The sequence below is a fragment of the Panthera uncia genome (genome assembly GCF_023721935.1).
Source record: "Panthera uncia isolate 11264 chromosome E2 unlocalized genomic scaffold, Puncia_PCG_1.0 HiC_scaffold_19, whole genome shotgun sequence".
In the NCBI taxonomy this organism is placed as follows: Eukaryota; Metazoa; Chordata; class Mammalia; order Carnivora; family Felidae; genus Panthera; species Panthera uncia.
The window spans coordinates 8100204-8119297 of record NW_026057588.1 but is presented as its reverse complement, the minus strand read 5'-3'; the positions used below and the strand labels follow the sequence as shown (position 1 = coordinate 8119297).

Below are 19094 nucleotides of genomic sequence, written 5' to 3'. Positions count from 1 at the left end.
TGTGTGTGTGTGTGTGTGTGTACATACTCATACGCGTACCCTAAGCCTGACAAAAGACAACCAGAGTGCAGTGTGAGAAGCTTTTATTGGGAGGGGTAGAAAAGAGCGGCTGCTGGCTCCAGGCATTGGGGTGAGGGGTCCTTAGAGGAACGGGAGGCCCGGGAGTGGGGGGCGGTCACAGGCCAAGGGTTGGGCCCTGGGACCCCCACAGTCGGAGCTGCTGAGGCGGCAGGGCCCGCAGCGACAGCTGAGGGCCACGGGGAAGGAGACCACGGGGTCCACACCCGGCGGGCATCCGGGGAGCCGGACGGAGGCAAAGCGCAGCTCACGGTAGGTGCACACGGGCTGGGGCACAGGGGGCAGGGCCGCCGGCAGCACTCGCATCTGGAGGCCAGGGCCGGGATGAGGGGGGCGTGGTCAGGCCCTCCCCCGAGCTCCGCCCCGCTGTGCCCACCCCCCCCCCGCCCCCCCACAGGTCAGGCATCGCAGCCGACCCTCTGCGCTCTTCCTCCCTCCCACGTGCCCAGCCCCTGCGGGAGGTGGGGGAAGGCCACCCTTCTGTCCAGGCTGCCATTTCCCATTTTCTGTGGGCCTGGTCCTCAGTGATCCACTCTGGAGCCGAGGTGGCAGCACCCATTCCAGGACCCCGCCCGTCCATCCCCACCCCCGCCGCTCACCATGCTGGGGCAGTAGCCGGCACAGATGGTGGTGGTGAAGGTGACACAGACGGGGCAGGCCTCGTTCTCAGCAGCCAGGGTGGCGTTGATGGGCCGGCACAGCGGCCGCAGTGGCCCCCTGGAGGTCCACACCCCACCCACATTCAGCAGCAGCCACAGCAGCAGCAGCCCCTGGGACAAGGCCAGCGTCTCAGGGCCTGCCAGACACCGCTACCCTGGGCCCTTAGCCTCCCATCCCTCACACGAACCCGTTCAGGGGCCCAGCTCCCCTGCCTGACGTCATCCATTCAGGGCCCGTTCATCCCACTTGGATCCCCTGCCCCAATACTCAGGAGCCCCAGATCGTCCCAACCCCGCAGCTTCCCACCCTCAGGCCCTGTTCCACCTGCTTCCTCCTGGCAAGAAGCCTGCTGGCTGTCCACACCCTTCCAGAAAGAAGCCTCCTCCATCAAGTCACAGGACTCTCCCTCTGTGCCAGCTGTGACCTGGATGGAGTTGCAAAGGGCCTCGGGGACCCCACAGCCTTACCTGGAGCATCTCCATTCTGGGTGCCTCCCCTATGATGTTTACCTGGTCTTATACTTGCAGGCTGTGGGGGCGGCAAGGCCACTGGGGGTGGCGGCATGATGGGGTAACCTGGACACTAATCCTTCCGGGGGCGAGAAACGGAAAAGGTCAGGGAAGTGTGCGGGAGTGGCCCCTGCCCCCACGCCCCGAGTGGCTCCTGCTTCTCGGTGCGCCCAAGGTGAAACTGACTTCACTTGACTCAGCCGTCAGATGCTATGTCAGGTGCCAGCAAAGTCCTGTTGGGGTCATAGGAAATAGGCTATGGGGAGACCCTGGCCTTGCCCCCGATGGCGTAGCCCCGCCTCCGCCCATCAGAGTGGGAGCCAGGGGAAGGCTGGAGCTGTCCCTCCAAGGACCCTCGAATGGTGATCGGCTCAGACCTCAACCCCACTCCATCTGCCACACACTGAAAGCCATTCCTGTGCCAGAGCCTAACCCCAGAGGGGGCGTGGCTTCAATACTGGATTCTGTGCTCAGGGGCGGAGTCCCACCTGTACGCAGACGTGCCTTCCCTCCACGAGGGGTAGAGCGGGAGCCCCATCTCCCGCACACTCGGGCCCCCAGAGCCGAACCCAGCAATGAGCACGGTTAAGGCTATTTTAACTCTGTCGTTGACTAAGGTAAACTCGCCCGCTCTGTCGTAGAGGGCGTGTCCCGCCCGCGAGCCCACAGCCCCAAAGTATATTTTCCGGGCTCAGCATCCATCCTCGTCCCCGACCCGGTCACCCTAGTCAGTCTCCGGTGGGATTCGTCCGGCTCACGCCTAGTGGGCGGGTCCTGGCCTCTGTCTCCCTCCCACGTGATGGGCGGGCTTCCCGGCCATAGCCCCGCCCAGTGTGCCCCCCCAGCCGGTGTCTTCCAGACTCGGCTCCGCCCCCGCCCGGGGGCGTGTTCTGGGCGGGGCCGGCGCTGCCGGCTCAGATCGGGGTCAGCTTCACGCTGCCGTAGCTGGAGTTCTCAGCGCGGTAGGCTTGTGGCACGCTGTGGATGCCCGACACCGGCTTCCAGTGGGGGCCGCCCCAGGGCAGCTCCAGAGGGCAGAAACGATCGAGCCGGAGGAGCGGGTGCAGCGGGGGTCTGTAGGACTCCTGAGCCAGAGACAGCGCCCCACGGTGCGGCACGGCTAGCGTCGCCGGGCGGACGTGGGGCACGCGGATCCCTGGCGGCCGAGAGGAGCGCAGACGGGGCGGCCGCTGTGGGTCCCAGCCCCAGACCTGAGGCGTCTTCTGAAAGCTCCAGCAGGTCAGCGAGTCCTTGCGGGGATATCCAGACAACTCCTTCCTGTTGGTGGGGAAGGCAGGAGAGGGAAGGCACCGTTGGATCCTGGGGACAAGGCTGAGGTTCAGACCTCGGCTCCTGAGGAGCCTGTAGACGCGAACTCTGCGTTCCGAGGCGAGGACACATTTGTAGGACTCGGGGACCCCTTATGAAGGATGGGAGTTGGGGATGCCTAGCCTCGATTCCTGGGCCCTCGAGGTCCTTAAGGGCCGGGAATCTAGAATTTTCGAATCCTTGGGAAAGAGTATCTGGGAACCAAAGCAGGTCCCGCCCGAGACCCTTGGAGCCCCGCCCCCGGTCCAGAACCTCTTCTAGGACGAGCCGCAGGTCTCATATTCCTGAGAGCTCACACTAGGAATACCTGGGCGCTGAAAGAGGTAGGGGCTGGGGTCTGAACCTCTGGTTCTCGAGCGTGCTGGAGCTGAAGACTGAGGATAACTGAGTCGGACAGGGGGAGCCGACACCGGGGTTAGGTGTGCTGGCGGCGGTGCCGAGAGAGGACCCAGACTCACTTCGGATAGGCCCGGAAGTCCTTGGCCGAGGTGGTCAGATAGAGCTGATGGCGGTCCAGGACGCCCTGGTCAGATACCGTGAAAGGCTGGCCGGACAGCTCGGGGTTCTTTGTCCAAGGGATTAAAGCCTGCGGAGGATCGGGGGGAGGAGGGATGAAGCAAGGTTTCATACCCATCCCAAGCCCGGGGTCCCAGGCTCAGGATCCCTCTTCCCTGGATGAATCCGAATCCTTCCTGACCAGTCGCAAGCCAGAACACTTTATCTTCGTTCCCCCAAATCAGAGCCCTTATGAGGGTCACTCCAAAATCCAAACACTTGCGGGTCGTCGAACACAAGGCCCAGCCGCCCCCCCCCCCCCCACCGCCTCCCAAAACTTTCCCAGCTCCGCCCCCAGACTCAGCTTCCACGTCCCGCCCCTGGAATTCAGTCGCGGGTAGGACAAACGTACCTCTTCGCTTCATCCTCTCTCTAAGGAAGCCTAGCGCCGCCTCCCGACCCGATCTGGTCTCAATATTCAAGGCCCGCCCCCACGCACCTTCCGCTACCTCGCTCCGGGACCCCCGCCTCAGAACCCCCTCCCTGCTCCGCCCCGGGATTTACTGGTCGCGCGGCCCCGGCTTCAGAGCTGGGATTTCGGTCTCAGTCCCCTCCTCCTTCTGGCCCCACCTCAAGACGTCCAAGCTCCACCCCCAGGCTCTGTAACCTGATTCCATTCCAGACCATTTAACCCCGACCCCAGACTCAGAATTCCCCGCCCCAGGCTCTCCTAGTCTGGTCCCAAGCTTCAAAGCCCCTCCGGCCCCTCCGCAGGCGCTACAGGCTCTGCCCCAAGGTGGCAGCGGGTCTTCTCCGCTACCTGGGAAGGGCCTCCGCGGTGGTGGTCCGCAAGCTCCAGGGGCTGGGGCCCGACGTAGAAGGTGGGCCTCCGGTCCGGGCCCGGCCGGCCGGTGTACTGAGCCCTCGTCTCACTGCACTGGTGCTCTGTGACCAGCGGGAGGCGCCAGCCGCGGCGTCTGAGCTGCGGGAAGGCGACGCGGGGACCCAACGTGAGGGTGCCTCGTGCTCCAGCGCGTTCCCCACCCCTGACCCCCCCCCCCCCCCCCCGCGGACCTCTGCATCCCAGAACCTCACCTTTTCTCCTAAATCCTTGATCCCCACAGTCCGCGTGGGGTCCGAAGGCTCTGGGGCCCTGGGCTGTGCGTAGGGCCCGCCGTGGGTCTTGGGCACGGAAGCCGAGCCATAGGTGGTCTCCCATCTGCTGATGACCTCGTCAAAATCCCAGATGTGTAAATCCTGCTTTGCGGCCGGGGGCAGGGGCTCCGCGACCGTGGACTGGGGACAAGGACGTCGGCTAAAAGGATTCAAGTCTGGCCCGCGAGCCCTGATCTCTCCCCGGCAGTCCTCAACCCTTTCCTCCCAGACGTCCACGTTCGCCGGCCCCTCCTCTCTCAGACCCAGGACTCTGGGACCCTCCCTCCTCCTTCAGTCAGAGAGGAACACGAGCGCCCTGTCCGCTTTTCTCTCAGCAGGTGTCTGGATCCCCAGGCCTCTCCTTCAGACACAGGAGTCTGGGCTCCCAGTCTCCTCCTGGCCAGGAACCTAGGGTCCTCTTACCTGCACAGTGGGCGGGGGAAAGGGAACAGATGGGATAATGTGGTGGGCGACACCACTGCTGGTGAGATGCCAGTTGGGCCAGGATCCAGGCACCTCGGTCCCAGAGATTGGGGACCATGGCAGACCATAGCGCACAGCCAGGGTGGGACCAGCCATGGTCCCACCCCTGTGGGGTAGCCCAGCAGGAGCAGGCTTGTTGTCGCTGTTGCCCCAGGTGACAGGACCCGCCCACCCTGAACCCAGCCAATGGAGGGCCTGCAGGTGTGTGGATGGTTGGATAGAATGAGAAGGAGACCAGGCAACAAGTGACAGGGACTTGGAGAGAGGGGGCACAGAAACGCAAGAGAAGTGGAGGAGAAGAGTCCCAGAGAGAGAGAAGGATGGCCAGAAAAGGGGGCGGAGGGGAAGGGGGAATAGATCAGAGTTTTAGGGAATCTTAGAGACACAGAGACCCCAGGTTGGAGGAGACAGAGGCCACCCACTGCCTCAGGGAACCCAGGAGAAACACACCCCCCCCTTTCCTACAGGGTCCCAGCTCACTCAGCCCCCTCCTCCCTCTGCCAGGCCTGCCTACCTCAGGGGTAACGATTTCCAGACTTCCCCAGGGCTCTCCCTCCCTCCCCGCGTCTGCTGAAGGACTCAGCCTGGGCTTTGGCTTCGTGCGTCCTGCCTGCCTTTGATTTGGTTGAAAACTTCCACCTGGATATGGGGGTGGGTGAAGAGGGAGAGACCCACAGACAAATACACAGGGAAATACTTAGCAAAAAAGGGAAGGGAGGCGATGTGGAGAGAGCTTTGAGGAGGAAGAAAAATGCATTCAAGAATGGGTGAGAGGCACTGAATGAGAAACAGAGGTAGAGAGCTACTGAGCCAGAGACAAGAGACGGGAAGAGAGAGAGAGAGGGAGGTGGCAAAAAAAAAAAAAAAAGAGGGTGGGGAACCACAGATCTAGAAACACAGAGATGTAGAAACAGAGGCAGCCAGTCCCCGCCTGGCCCTGCCACCCCTACCCTTCCCAGGGGCCCAGTCTGGGTTGGTGGGGGATGGGAAAGTTGGTTCTAAAAGAATATGTGTGTGTGTGTGTGTGTGTTAAGTCTTAAGATATGGACTGGTGATACATGAAGGGTTACCCCTGACTTCCCGTTGGTACTTCCTCACTTTACAGGCCATTTCGTCAAGGCCTCTGCCTCCTCGGCTCCCATTATTTCAACCCCACTGACCCATTCTTCAGATGGGGAAAAGTGAGGCTACCTTCTGCAGCCTGGCACAGGGTCCCACTGACCCCCCCTCATTCAGGCCTCTGGGGCCACTTCTCCTTTTGGATTTTCCTGGCCCATTCGCTGTCCACATGACCCCTGATTCCAGCCAGGAGTCAGGTCAATTGGTCAGAACCTCATGCCACACTCAAGCCGGACACTTCTAAGGTCTATTTCTTTCCCAATATGGGTACAAGTTGGGACAGAAAAGGGAGCAGAAACCTGACTCCAGCTCCCCAGTAGGGCCAAATTCTCTAGTCTCCTGACCTCCGGTCAGTCAACCTTGCTTGTGCTCCTTCTGTGACGGGTGACTCACTACCTCAAAAGAGGACGTTCGAAGCCAACACTTGCCCCATGTGACCACGTAAGATTTCTCATTCAAACCCGGCCTCCCAGCTAGTTGCCTATATGTTCCAGTTTTTATGCTCCCCCACCCACTTCTTGACAGATCACTTCCTCGTCACTCTCTCCAGGGTGAGCAAGATGCCTTCTGAGATCAAGTGGTTAGCAACTGAGAAGCCAAGGGCCTCTGATGGTCGAATCCACTAGAGTTGATCTGACAAATTGTGTATTAGCGCTGATAAACAGTAGACACTCGGCAACATTGGGCTATTATTATCATCATCATCACTACCCTCAAGTTCATCCAGGAGAACTCCTACTCATCCTTCAAAACCCCATTTGGTTCCACCACCTGTCTGGCATGGATTGAGCTCTCAGAATCAGAAAGCTGTGATTGTGTGACCATTTCACAAGTTCCCAAACCGAGGCCCGGAGCGGTCAGGCCACCCCTGAGGTCCCTCGGGATCCAGCCGTCTTCTTCCTCTGCCTGCCCCGTTCCTGGGCATGGGCCTCAGGCCCGACCAGTCCGGCTGAGGAGCGTGCAGACGCAGGCAGTGTCAATCCGAATCCATCGCCAGCCTACGCGGCCCTGGGCATCAGCGGTCAGTGCCCGCACGTAGGACTGCTTGGCTTTGCACTCAGATACCCAGTGCCTCCGGTCCACACCCCGGCAGCCCCCTCCTCCCCCACCGGGGCCACCTTCCTCGGTGCTGTCAGCCTTGCAGCGGGTCTCGAAGAAGTACTGGCGGAGGGGACTGCCGCCAGCCGCGGGAACCTCGCCCAGCACCTCCACCTCACGCCCACGCAGGTCCACGGCCGTCCGGCGGTCTGTCACCCAGCCGCTGACCGCATCGCACACAGCCAGCTCTCCCCGGCGACTTGCGGGTGCTGTCTCGCTCGCCCCTCGCCGGCTGCGGTTGGCAGGGCGGCCTGCTGGCTCCCCAAAAGTCCCGGCCTCCAGCAGGAAGAGCAGAGGGGGCCCGGCGGGGGTGCCCCTGGACAGGACTACTCGGGGGGACAGGAGGTCCCACTCAGGGGCTAGAAAGGGGGGCAGTGGTAAGGGTGGGGGGTGGGGCTCCATTGGAACGCTGGGGAGGAGGAAAAGGAGGAGGATGGGGAGGGAGCAGGAGGGGCTGAGGAGCATCTCGCTGAGCACCTGAGGACGGAGGGGAGAGCGGGCATTAGAGGTGAGGGTAAAAACTGAGTAGGGGACAGGGGACAGCAGTTGGGAGCTCCAGGCAGACCTGGATGCCAGAACCAGGGGGAGGCCCTTGTTCTAGAACCTGAGGAGGGGGACCTTATACTCTAGGACTTAGATACTGCCCAGCTTCTAGATTAATCACAATTGTTCTACTACTATTGCTAATAATAGCCAACAAATCAACGAACGGAGAAACACAGGCTGAGAAGTGAGTGACTTATACCAGGCCACACAGCCAGCAAATACCAGAGGTAGGACTTGAGCCCCGTCGGAACAACTCCATTCTGCCTCCTACCTCTACACCCCCGAAGAACCCTAAGTCCCGCAGCCTAGAGGAGGTTGACGGTCTCAAAATGCTGAGAAAGGCCATGTCCTGGAATCCCGGCAAGACCCAAGTTCGGCTCAAAACTGCCACTGAGAAGGCAAGACATTTCCTCTGCTAGGCGGGGCCTCAGTTTCCCTGTTCCAGAAATCGGCCAGGGGCTGGGAGAGAGCGGTGAGGGCGTGGATGCTTCAGTTTGTCTGCAATATTCTGGAAGTCTCTGGTTCTGGGAAAGAGTGGTGTGGAGGGGACTGGGAAGCAGCAGGTGGTTACCAGACCTGTCAGCACCTCCTCCACCTCCAGGCTCCAGGGCTGGGGGCCCCCAGGCTCTGGGGGGCCCCGGTGGGGGACACAGGTGGTCCCCTCCTTCCTGACATCTCAGGAGAGGGTAGGGGCAGCCATCTAGGGGAAGAAGGGAACAGGCAAGTTATATGGGCGAGTGGGGGGAGGGGACGCGAACACTCCCCTTCTCTGTGTTCCTCTTAAAGTGTAGGGTACCCAGGAGTCAAGGCCGCGCCCCCCTCCCTGGGGCCCCTTCCCTGACCAGGTGATGGCTCCTGGCTGCGATGGGAAGCAGATGGGGGAGGTGTGGGGAGGGGCGAGGAGGGCGGTGGGGGGAAGGGGTGGGAGGGGTAGAGGAGGCTGGAAAAGATTACATCCTCCACGGCCCATTCATCTCCCAGACAGGGCGGGGGCGGTGCTCGTCTGGACCCCCGGGTCCCTGAGGGCCCACACTCAAGAAGCCCTGGGTCCCCGAGGCTGCTTCCTGGAATGTTCTATCCTCACAGGACAGGCCAGGGCCCGTCCGACACTTCTACTGCACATACCTGGAGTGGCTGCCTGCTTTGGCTCGGAGATGGGGAAATGGCAAAAGGGGTGTGAAGGGACCCAACCACGCTGATCCAACCTGGACCCGGAGTGTAGATCCCCAGCTACCTCCTCCCTCAGACCAGAAAGTCCTAGCTCCCAGCAACCACCTCCCCTGATCAGACCCTAGAGCTCTGGTTCCCAGCTGCCTCCCCTTTTTCACGGTTTCACGGGTCCAGATCCCCAGCTCCCTCTCTCACATGCAGGGGTCCGGGAGCCCCGCGCCCTCCTCCCTCGGACCAAGGAGTCCAGCCCCCCCCCCCCCCCCAGCGCCCTCCTCCCACGGACCCGGGAGTTCTGGAGTTTAGGACCCTCCTCCCCAGGGACCCCCCGAATACGTACTCCCAGGCCCCTCCTCCCAAAGAAGATTTAGGCCGGGGGGTCCGGTCTCCCGAGACCCTGACGGGGGCGAGCGGCTGCATGGCTGGAGCACTTCCCTCCTGCCTCAGTTTCCTCCGCCAAGCCCCGCCCCCGCAGGCCCCGCCCCCGTCCCTCCCTACCCGGGGGCAGGGCGACCCGGACGCCGGAATCCCGGGGGAGGAGGCGCCGAGGCTCTCACCTGGGGCGCCCTCTTCGGCTCCTCGGCGGCCCCTGGCGCGGCGCGGCTCCTCCTCCCGCTCGCTGGCTGCGGGGACGCCCGCTCGCCCGCCGGCTCCTCGCTGCACACGCTCCGGAGGGCCCGGGCGGGGGCGGGGCGGGGCGGCGCCCGACGGCGGAGGAGGGGCCGGGGGATCCCGCCTTCCACACGCGTGCCGAGACCTCGGGAGCCCGGCCTGGCTCGCTCAGCTCTTGGCCCGCCTCAGCCCCGGGAGGCCAGGCGCCAGCCCCCTTCTCCCTCAGCCCCGGCAGCCGGGACCCCCCCCCCCAGCCCCCTCCTCCCTCAGACCCAGGAGTCCCGGCCCCCAGCCCCCTCCTCCCGCAGAGCCAGGAGCCCTGACCCCCAGCCCCCTCTCCGTCAGACCCGGGATTCAGGTCCCCAGCCCCTCCTCCCTCAGGCCAGGAGTCGGGACGCCCAAGGCGGTCCTCCCTCAGACCCAGGAGTCCTCACCCCCAGCCCCCTCCCTCCGCAGACCCAAGGCTCCTGACCAGCGGCTCCCTCCTTCCTTAGAGCCAGGAGTCTGGGCCTGAGATTCCCTTGCCTTGTGCTGCCAATTAAGTGTCAATCCCTGGGCAGATTCCCCCCCCCCCTCTGCTCTCATCCCCACTTTCCCAGGAGCTCCAGGCTAGACATTAACCAGCTGGACTTGGGCAGCGATAAGGCCCGAGGCCCAGGGAGACAGTGGATATGGGGGAGCTCTCCCACAGAGTCCTGTCTGCTGGAATTTCCTGGGTGGGGACTGGGGAGAGGGTCTGTCCTGAGCTCAGATAAGAGAAATTCAAGGTATTCTAGGGCACAGAGACAGCCAAGGGTATGACTTGGGAACACGATGACCTCTGCCCAGAGAAAGAAAATGAATAGTGAGGGACAAAGGGAGACATGGGAAGGGCACATAAACAGAGAGAAAGGGGGGACAGAAACCCAGAGAGGGAAGGGGACAGAATCCCAGAAGGGGGACGGAGACCCGTTGAAAAGAGAGAGACCCTAAGACAGACTGAGGTCAGACGGAGTCCTGGGACCGGCAGAGCCCTTCACCCCTCCCCGGGAGCTATTTCAGGAGGAAAGCTGATGCCCATCTGGGGGGGGGGGTCATCCCATACCCCTCCCTCGGCCTAAATATAACATGGCAAGGTGGCAGGAAGGGTGTCCCCGGATTAGGGTGTTCCCTCCTTTTCCCCAGCCTAGCCAAGGCAACATAGAAGGCGCCTACAGTTGTTTATTGTGGGGGGGGGGGGAGGGGCACTTCCCAGCCTTCGAGTGTCCCCTCCGGTCACCTCCATGACCTCTCCTGGCTTCTCCACCTCTTCCTTAAGCACCCAACACATCCCACCCCCTACCAGAGAGACTCTAAGTAACTTCCAGCCTCTGATGGAGTAATACAGGTGAGTTTTCAAAGAAAAGTAAAACACTCTCTGTGCCCCTCCCTCTGGATATCTGGCCCTTCCTCCATGGTTGCCTTCCAGCTTCTGTGGATCCCTTCCCTCCCCCCCCCCCCCCCCACACACACACACACACACACACACACACACACACACACACACCGGCCTCTGACCCCCTCCCAGGTCGCTGCCCTCCTTCCACCTGCTCTCCCTCCTTCCCCTGGGTGTCCTCTCTCCAAGTCTTGGCTCCTCTCTGCATGGGCTTTCTCCTCTTTGGGTCTCTGTCCTGGGTCCTGGACTCCGCCTTGCGTCTGTCACTGTGAGGAGGTCTGTTCTCCAGTTCTGTCTCCAAACGTGTCTTTCTCTCCATCTCAGAGAGAAGTGACTACCTAAACATTCTATTATTTTCTGTCTTTATCAAACCCTGCCCACAATAATCTGTACTTTCTTCCATCGCTCTGTATAGAAAGGTGGTTGGGTTAAATCAGGGGTTTCCAAACTGATTTTTTTTCTCTATCTCTCTCAGAGAGGGAGAGTGTGCACACAGGTGCAGGGGAGGGGGGGCAGAGGGAGGAAAAGAGAGTGAGAGCATCTTAAGCAGGATCCACACTGAGTGTGGGGCTCGATCCCACAACCCTGGGATCACGACCTGAGCTGAAATCAAGAGTCGGGTGCTCAATAGACTGAGCCACCCAGGTGGCCCTCCCCCCGACCCACGCTGAATTTCTTAGCTGCATTCTGAGTTGCCAAGAGGGACCCTATAGAGGTGTGTGTCCCTCAGACCAGATCCCCTCGGATGCCTCACATTGAATCTAGGTAAGTTGCAAGTGGGGGGAGGGGTGGCAATAGCTAAAAATAACAACAACAACATTCTGTAAACCACTGGTTTTAATAAATTAATACAAGTAAAGTACTTTGAATGATGCTTGGCACATAGGAAGCCCTATATGTGTTAGCGATCGAAGCATCCTGCGTCCTCCTCCTCCAAATGCCCTTTGAGTACCGAAAGTCCTCTGAAAATGTTTGGCTTTGTGACCTAGGGTAACACCTTCCCCTCTGAGCCTCAGTTACTTTGTGAGAAACGAGGCTGTAGGATCCAAGGAGGACCCGTGCCTTCCGGCAGGCTGATGCGGCCGTGGGGTCAGGCAGCCTGCCCCCAGTCCTGGACCCTGGGGATGTGCCACGAGACCTTGGGAAGCCACCCCCGTGATCTGAGACTCTGGTTTCTCCCCTGGAAAATAGAGTGTCAGTTTGTCTGACAGCCTTCCTCAGCTGTGGGAGGATGGGGTGGTGCGCCCTGATTTGAGATCTTTGTGATTCTGTGGAAGACAGACTGTGCGTATCTCTTGGGTTCAGAGGCGCTTTTTCTGCCTTTTTCTTTCTTGGTTACCTTTCTCTTGGGGGCGCTCCGGTCTGTTTCTAAGTCTGATGTCTGTCCCTCTCTGGGTGCCTGACACTCCCCCCCCCATCTCTGTCTCCCACTCTTGATCTCTGTCTCCCTCTCCCTTTGGATTTTCTGCCCCCCCCCTTCCTCTGAGTCTCTGTCGTTCCCTCTCTCTGGGTCTTTGTCTCCTTCTCCCTAAATCTCTCTTCCTCTCTCTTTGGGTCTTTGTTCCCTCTTCTCTGGGTTTCTATCTCTTTCTCTCTCTGAGTCTCCGTTACCTCCCAGGTCTCTGTCCCCTCACTTGTGTTTCTGTCCCCCTAACATGTCCTATACACAGTACATACAGTTTGTCCCCTTTTCTCTCCCCTTGTGGCTCTGATCTCCGTGTTTGGAAGCAAAGCTATAGGAGAGGACAGATCGAGAGGGTTTGAATGGCAAAACGATGCAGGTGTAGGGTAAATGGAAGGAGCATCTGCATCTCCCTAGCTCCCCCAGAGGCCCTATGCGTGAACAACTGAATCCATGGATCCAGAACCCAGCCCTGCCCCTTATGGTAAGTGACACCAGGCATGTCAGTTCAGTTCGTCTCTCAGACTCCATAACCCCACACTTGCTCCCTGATACATGAACCCCCCCCCCCCCCGCCCAAGTGCTCTTATTCTTGGGTCCTGGTGCTACCAGTAAATGCAGAACAAACCAACATGGCCCTATGGAGCCCATACACACAGTCCAACTCAACCTAACATTCCTACAGGACTCACAACGACACAACTTGGTGTAACTCAACTCAGCACGGCCCTACAAGACTCACGTGGTTATACAATTCAGTACGGTTCATCTCAGTGTAGCCCCCTAAACTTCCAGCTATGTAACTTTACACAATTCAACCCAACAGAACCCGGAAAGATTCCCACAGTCATACATTCCAACCCAACTTAACTTAACGTGACCTGAAAAGCTCACATTCGACCACTTGACTCTTTGGGTTTCTACATGACTCACAAGTTCACAGAATCTAAAATAACATAGCCCTACAAGAGTCACAAAGCCACACAACTTCCAACGTGTCTCAACTCAACTCCACAACACCATGCATGAACATGCAGTCAGTCCCAACAATGCCGTGGATGACCACCTCCCTTGACCCAAAATGGCCCCAGGGGACGCATAAAACCACAGAATCCTGCACAATGCAGTTGGACAAGATTCACCTAGACTCAACAACACAGCCCAACCCAGTGAGGACCTAAAAAACACAACCATGGGATCAAATCTATGTCAACACTTACCACAAAAGGCTCCGTAAGTCTTGCACAACCCAAAGCAATTTAGACCAATGGAGTCTCTCCATCAACTCAGTATAACTCGTTGCCATTCACGGTCACTTAAGGAAGTACCCATAGGAGCTACCAAACCGCAACTCAAGACCCAACAAGACTCAGTGTTCCCCAACTCGTGACCACTTAACCTAGTTCTTCCTCTACCCAACCCCCTCCCCCTAACCTTCCCTTCTCCCCCTCCCTCCCTCCCTCCAAGGAAACGTGAGGTCCTGCTGACCTCCACAGTCCCTCACACTTCGGTGACCATGTGTTTCCCAGGGGGGGCCCAGAGTGGAGGTGGTAGCTCAGGCATCTCTCCGTCCACCAACCCCCCATTGACCTTGCCCTCCAGTGGGCCACAGGGCTGCGTGTCCACATGGCTGTACATTCCGGCCTCTTCGCCCTCTGTCTCCCGGTGGTAAAAGTAGCTGAAGTTGGAGACAATGACCGGCACAGGCAGGGAAATGGTCAGCACACCGGCGATGGCGCACAGAGAGCCCACTATCTTGCCACCCACAGTGACGGGTGCCATGTCTCCATAGCCGACCGTGGTCATGGTGACCACCGCCCACCAAAAGGACTCAGGGATGCTGGTGAAATGGGAATCTTCCCGGTCGGCCTCCGCAAAGTAGACCGCGCTGGAGAAGAGAACCACACCGATGAAGAGGAAGAAGATGAGGAGACCCAGCTCACGCATGGAGGCCCGTAGTGTCTGGCCCAAGATCTGCAGGCCCTTTGAGTGCCGGGACAGCTTGAAGATCCGGAAGACGCGCACCAGTCGGATAACTCGTAGTATGGCCAGTGACATGGCCGGCTGGCCCACGCCCCGTTGCCTGGCTAGCTCGGTGCCTAGCGCCACAAAGTAGGGGAGGATGGCCACAAAATCGATGAGGTTCATCACGTTCTTGAAAAAGGCCGCCTTGCTTGGGCAGGTCGCCAGGCGCACCAGTAGCTCAAAGGAGAACCAACAGATGCACAACGTCTCCACCATAAAGAACGGGTCGTCGAAGGGCATGCGAGACAGGGTTCCGGGCACTGGGCTGGAGCCATTCAGCCGAGCAGGGAACTGCAGGGAGGAAGGGGGTCAGAGAGGACCACACCAAGACTGGAACACACTAGAACGGCCACATTTATGGTTTAAATGTCCAACTGCTTCTGTGCAAACTGGTCAGTGGTCACTGCTCCCAGGCCTCCAGTGCCCCAGCTGTCCTAGACTCCTTTCCAGAACCCTGGGGATCATCCCTGCGTGGCTGACTGTAGGGTCCCTGATCCTTCACTGGTGGGGCCTCCTAGAATGGTGCCTGAGTGAGACTCAGTCTCTTCCTTCCCAAAGTCCCACCGCAGCACTGATTTTCCAGATGGGGAGGGTCGCCACCCTGGTCCCACTTCCTCGTGCTCTGCCCTCCCTACCCCCAGCCCAGACTCTAATGGTTAAAGGCCTTCTCTGAACACCAAACCCTGCCCTCATGGCCCTCAGCCTGACTTTATTTGTGCTGGGTTGCTCCTACCTCAGCCTTCAGGCCTCACTCTTCTGTCTCCAGCTCCCTGCAGCCCATCCTTCTCTTGCTTACTGCCAGCCGCACGGACCCCTGATTCTTCAGTCTCTCCTCCCTTGCTTCATTTCTTAACGTACCTGTCTTCCGGCCCTCCCGCCCTCGGCCAGCCCGTTTCTCACCTGCCTCAACCCCACCCAGTGATAGGAAGGTCCTTAGGCCCCGCCTCCATTAAGCTATCCCTTCCCGGCCCCCAGCCCAGCTTTTGAAGGTAAATTCCCCTGGTCAGGCCCGGTCCCTGGGTTGCCCACCTCTCAAGCCTCTTGCCCCACCTGTGATTGGCCGCTCCCCCAACAAGCCCCCCCAATGCCCCGCCCGCCCATAGCCAGGCCCCACCTTCCCGAGAGGCCCCGCCTCCCAGTGCCCCTCACCCCCGCCTTGTAATTGGCCAGATCCCCGTGGACCCCGCTCAGCTCCTCCCAAGCCCCGCCCCTCTCCACCCAGGACACGCCCCCTCACCGGGCCGGCAGCCGCCACGGCAGCGAGCCCCGGGCTGTCGCGGTCGTTGCGGAAGTCGGGCAGCGTCTCGAGGCAGAAGACGACGATGGAGACGAGGATGACGAGCACGGAGACGACGGCGAGCACGCGCGCGGCCTGCGAACTCTCGGGGAACTCGAAGAGCAGCCAGAGCTGGCGCGCGAAGGCGCGGCGGGGCAGGGGGCGCTCGGGCGGCAAGGGGCAGCCCTCGTCCTCGCGCAGGCGCGCCAGCGCCGCCGCGCCCAGCCCGTAAAAGGCCACCTCCTCCAGGAAGACGTCGAGCGGCACGTGCGCCGGCCGCCGCAGCCGGCCGCCGGACTGGTAGTAGTAGAGCACGGCGTCGAAGCTGGGCCGGTGCCGGTCAAAGAAGTACTCGCGGCGCGCGCAGTCGTAGAAGCGGTCCCGGCGCGCCGGGTCCCCTAGCAGCGTGTCCGGGAAGCGGCCCAGCGTCCGCGCCCGCGTCTCGAAGCGCAGCCCGGCCACGTTGAGCACCAGCCGCTCGCAGCAGCCGCACGGCGGCGGGCACCGCGGCTCCATGGCGCGCGCAGCCCCGGCGACCCGCGGACGGACGTGTGGCCCCGACGCCCGACCCGGCCCGGCCCCGCCTCGGCCGCCGCCGCCGCCGCCGCCGCCCCAGGCTGGTGTCCGGTGTCCACGCGTAAAAATAGCCCGGCCGTCCGGCCAGGGCGCGGGGGAGGGGGCGCCTGACCCTGGAGGGGCAGAGGGCGGCCGCGCGCCCTCTGCCGGGGCGCCCGCCCTCCCCCCCAGCCGCCGCCGCGCTGAGCTTGCTTTCTCCGCGCGCATCCGCTTTCGGGTCCCCGTTCCCTGTGTTTCGCTCTCGCCCGGGACCTCTATCCGTCGTCTCTCCGGGTTTCCGTGTGTGTCTCTCGTCTCTTTTTATGAATTGCCCAGCCCCTGTGCTGGAGTCACAAACTTCCACGTCTTTCTTTCTGTTATCTTCTACATCTCTGCGTCTGGCTATGTCTTCATTTTGGGTGTCTGTCGAGGGGTGTATCTGAGTATCTCAGTGGGTCAGTTATCTCTGAGTTTTGCAATTCTAGAAGACTCAGTGCTTGGGGGTCTCTGTCAGTAATCCGTATCTTGGTCTGTCTGGATCTCCGTCTTTGACGCTTGTATCTTAGGGGTGTGTCTGTCTATCGCTGTCTCCCTTGCTGTCTGTCTCCCCCCTCCGTCGGAGTCTCTTCTCATGATCTCTTAGGACTCTGTGTCTCTCTGTCCCTGGGTTTCCCGGGGGGGGGGGCTCCCCTTTGGGTCTGTTTCCCTGTGTTTCGGAGTTATGGCGAGTTTCTGTCTCAGGGCCTCTGGAGGACTCCGAATCTCTGGAGTCCTCTCTCTGAATCTCTTTCTGACTAAAACTGTAGATCGGCTCTGCCACCGGCCTGGTGGTTGCCCCGTCCTGGAGACGCTCCAGCAACTGCAAACCATGAGCCTGTGCGCCCCACACCCGGTTCCCTCGCCGAGGTCTCCCCCTGTCTTCTCGGTCAGACATCCCGAGACCCAGGGAAGCCTGAGCTGTAACCCTGGATAGTGGAAACAGAGGCCGAGCCTGCCAGGAACAGGTGGGGGGTGGGCTGGGGAGATGCCGCAGGGTCACTCGAAGGGACCAAAGGACAGACAGACGATGGCCTTCCAGCCACCGGTATCCTATGACACCGCGTAAAAATAGCCCCATCTGATAGGCTTGGGGGGGAAGTGGTGGGGATAGGTTACCCGGACTCCAGGGAATAGGGTCCCGCGCGCCCTCTGCTGGGCAAGTGCAGAGAAGCACGAAGGTTACTCCCTCCGAATGTAGGCCCTCTTCCGTGTGTAATTTCTGGGAAGCTATGTCACCATCCTTCTGGATTTCTGTGTCCCTCTTTCTGGGTCTCTGTCTTACCCCTCTCTGCGTCTATGTCTCTGTCGTTCTCAGAGACCCACAAGGAGACTCCTTTCTGTGGGTCTCTGAACTCTGTGAACTGAACCCTTCTCCCTGCAGCCATGCCTTACACCCTCATACCTTGCACCCTCCTTAACGCACAGGTGCTCCGCCTTGCCGTTTCTAGACCGTTCTTCCTCCCTCTGACTTTTAATTTTTTTTTTTTAAGTAAGCTCTACGCCCACCATGGGGTTTGAACTCACAACCCCAAGATCAAGGGTCTCGTGCTCTACCCGGCCAGCCAGGCACCCCCTCCCTCAGCTCTTTTGAAGCTTAAGCTATCCACGGACACTTCCCATCCTTCCCTACTGAACTCACCCCTTCCCTTCTGGCCACTCCTACTCTTTCATGGAAGATTTGAGAACCTGGCTTCCTATCCCTCCTAAAACTACTGTCATAGGGGCGCCTGGGTGGCTGTCAGTTAAGCCTCCGACTTCAGCTCAGGTCACGATCTCGTGGTTCTGAGTTCGAGCCCCGCATCTGGCTCTGTGCTGACAGCTCAGAGCCTAGAGCCTGCCTCGGATTCAGTGTCTCCCTCTCTCTCTGCCCCTCCCCTGCTTGCACTCTGTCTGTCTCTCTCTCTCTCAAAAGTAAATAAACATTAAAAAAAAAAAAAAAAAAAAAGGCAACTTTCAGCCCCACTCTTTTCCTTGGGACACCCGCCCAGGCCAGGCCAGATGGTGAGGTCCACGTGGAGAGGACCCTGGGTTCCTGGCTCCCTGCCGAGGCTAAACTCACAGTTGAGAATAAATCAGGCTTGTGAGTGAGCCATCTGAAGGGCCACGTTCTCCTGCCCCGCTGATGCTCCGGGAGCAGAGGTAAGACCTCCCTCAGTCCCCCACCCCCCACCCCCCTCCAAACCCTGCCCTGATCGCAGACCTGGGACTGTAATAAATGATCTTTGTTGTTTTCAACCACGCAGGCTTTCGGTGGTTTGTCAGACACGCTGTGGCAATAAATAACAGAAACATGGCCTCTCGGTACACAGAGCCCATCATGTCACCCGTCGTGCTCTCTCGCCTACCCCAAGCCATCTGCGTTCTTTTTTTTTCTGGAAGTTTTATGAAGCCGCAATTCACATACCATAAAATTCACCCATTTCACCTGTGTGACGCTGGGTTTTTTGCGTATTCCTAAGAGTTGCACATCCCTCCAATCCACTTGAGAATATTTTTGGTAACCCGCAAAGAAACTCTGCACCCCTTATCTGTCAACCCTCTAAACGTGCCACCCACGTTCATGGTCATATGCTCGTCCTTGTCATTGCCGGTAACGACATACCCTCCAAACAAACTGTTTTTATCATCCCGTGCTCTCCTTTTTCCCGTCAACTGAATTGAGAAACTTTTGAGCCTGCCAGCACATAACAGTACATTGACCCTGTTATCTTTTCTTTTCCTTTTTTCAATTTTTTTTTTTAACGTTTATTCATTTTTGAAGGAGACAGAGCATGAGTGGGGGAGGGCAGAGAGAGGGAGACACAGAATCTGAAGCAGGCTCCAGGCTCTGAGCTGTCAGCACAGAGCCCGACTCAGGGCTCGAACCGACGAACTGTGAGATCATGACCTGAGCCGAAGTCGGACACTCAACCGACTGAGCCACCCAGGTGCCCCGACCCTGTTGCCTTTTCATGATCTCTGGCTCCCACACCTTGTCCTCACTTCCCTCTTTCTCCTGCTTCCACTGTTCATGGGCCACCGATAAAATCCCTCACTTTCCTATGTCTTAAACTCCCTTGCCCTATGACCCCCTCCAAGGCACCGTTGTAGCCGAACTCCAAATCCTTCTGGTAAATCCTTCTCTCATCTACT

General features: G+C 59.7%; 4 protein-coding genes across 4 annotated transcripts; all 4 read right to left on the bottom strand.

Moving 5' to 3' along the window:
• Positions 1-71: 71 nt before the first annotated feature.
• LHB (luteinizing hormone subunit beta) lies at positions 72-1220 on the bottom strand. The gene is made up of 3 exons (XM_049622302.1): positions 1206-1220; positions 678-887; positions 72-384 (listed from the first exon to the last, which is right to left on the bottom strand). The coding sequence occupies exons 1-3, from the start codon at positions 1218-1220 to the stop codon at positions 142-144; spliced, it is 468 nt and encodes a 155-aa protein (XP_049478259.1). The 3' UTR covers positions 72-141.
• Positions 1221-1827: 607 nt separating this feature from the next.
• On the bottom strand, positions 1828-4852 carry LOC125915135 (uncharacterized). The gene is made up of 5 exons (XM_049620804.1): positions 4650-4852; positions 4167-4367; positions 3892-4053; positions 3035-3162; positions 1828-2525 (listed from the first exon to the last, which is right to left on the bottom strand). Exons 1-5 carry the CDS (start codon positions 4803-4805, stop codon positions 2162-2164), a joined length of 1011 nt encoding a protein of 336 aa, XP_049476761.1. The 5' UTR covers positions 4806-4852; the 3' UTR covers positions 1828-2161.
• Positions 4853-6360: 1508 nt separating this feature from the next.
• Positions 6361-8168, bottom strand: NTF4 (neurotrophin 4). The gene is made up of 2 exons (XM_049621216.1): positions 8049-8168; positions 6361-7403 (listed from the first exon to the last, which is right to left on the bottom strand). Exon 2 carries the CDS (start codon positions 7389-7391, stop codon positions 6759-6761), a length of 633 nt encoding a protein of 210 aa, XP_049477173.1. The 5' UTR covers positions 7392-7403; positions 8049-8168; the 3' UTR covers positions 6361-6758.
• Positions 8169-13561: 5393 nt separating this feature from the next.
• KCNA7 (potassium voltage-gated channel subfamily A member 7) lies at positions 13562-15899 on the bottom strand. Its single transcript, XM_049620911.1, has 2 exons — positions 15330-15899; positions 13562-14383 (listed from the first exon to the last, which is right to left on the bottom strand). The coding sequence occupies exons 1-2, from the start codon at positions 15882-15884 to the stop codon at positions 13568-13570; spliced, it is 1371 nt and encodes a 456-aa protein (XP_049476868.1). The 5' UTR covers positions 15885-15899; the 3' UTR covers positions 13562-13567.
• Between the last annotated feature and the right edge of the window lie 3195 nt (positions 15900-19094).

What these genes read in the sequence shown, in the direction of transcription:
- KCNA7 (XM_049620911.1), bottom strand. Translation starts at nt 15,884, where the DNA reads ATGGAGCCGCGGTGCCCGCCGCCGTGCGGCTGCTGCGAGCGGCTGGTG. An exon ending in CCGTGGCGGCTGCCGGCCCG is followed by an intron (nt 14,384 to 15,329) that starts GTGAGGGGGCGT and finishes TCCTCCCTGCAG; the next exon opens with TTCCCTGCTCGGCTGAATGG.
- LHB (XM_049622302.1), bottom strand. An exon ending in CCGGCTACTGCCCCAGCATG is followed by an intron (nt 385 to 677) that starts GTGAGCGGCGGG and finishes CCTGGCCTCCAG; the next exon opens with ATGCGAGTGCTGCCGGCGGC.
- NTF4 (XM_049621216.1), bottom strand. Translation starts at nt 7,391, where the DNA reads ATGCTCCTCAGCCCCTCCTGCTCCCTCCCCATCCTCCTCCTTTTCCTC.
- LOC125915135 (XM_049620804.1), bottom strand. Translation starts at nt 4,805, where the DNA reads ATGGCTGGTCCCACCCTGGCTGTGCGCTATGGTCTGCCATGGTCCCCA. An exon ending in TCAAGGATTTAGGAGAAAAG is followed by an intron (nt 4,054 to 4,166) that starts GTGAGGTTCTGG and finishes GCCTTCCCGCAG; the next exon opens with CTCAGACGCCGCGGCTGGCG. An exon ending in ACCGCGGAGGCCCTTCCCAG is followed by an intron (nt 3,163 to 3,891) that starts GTAGCGGAGAAG and finishes GATCCTCCGCAG; the next exon opens with GCTTTAATCCCTTGGACAAA.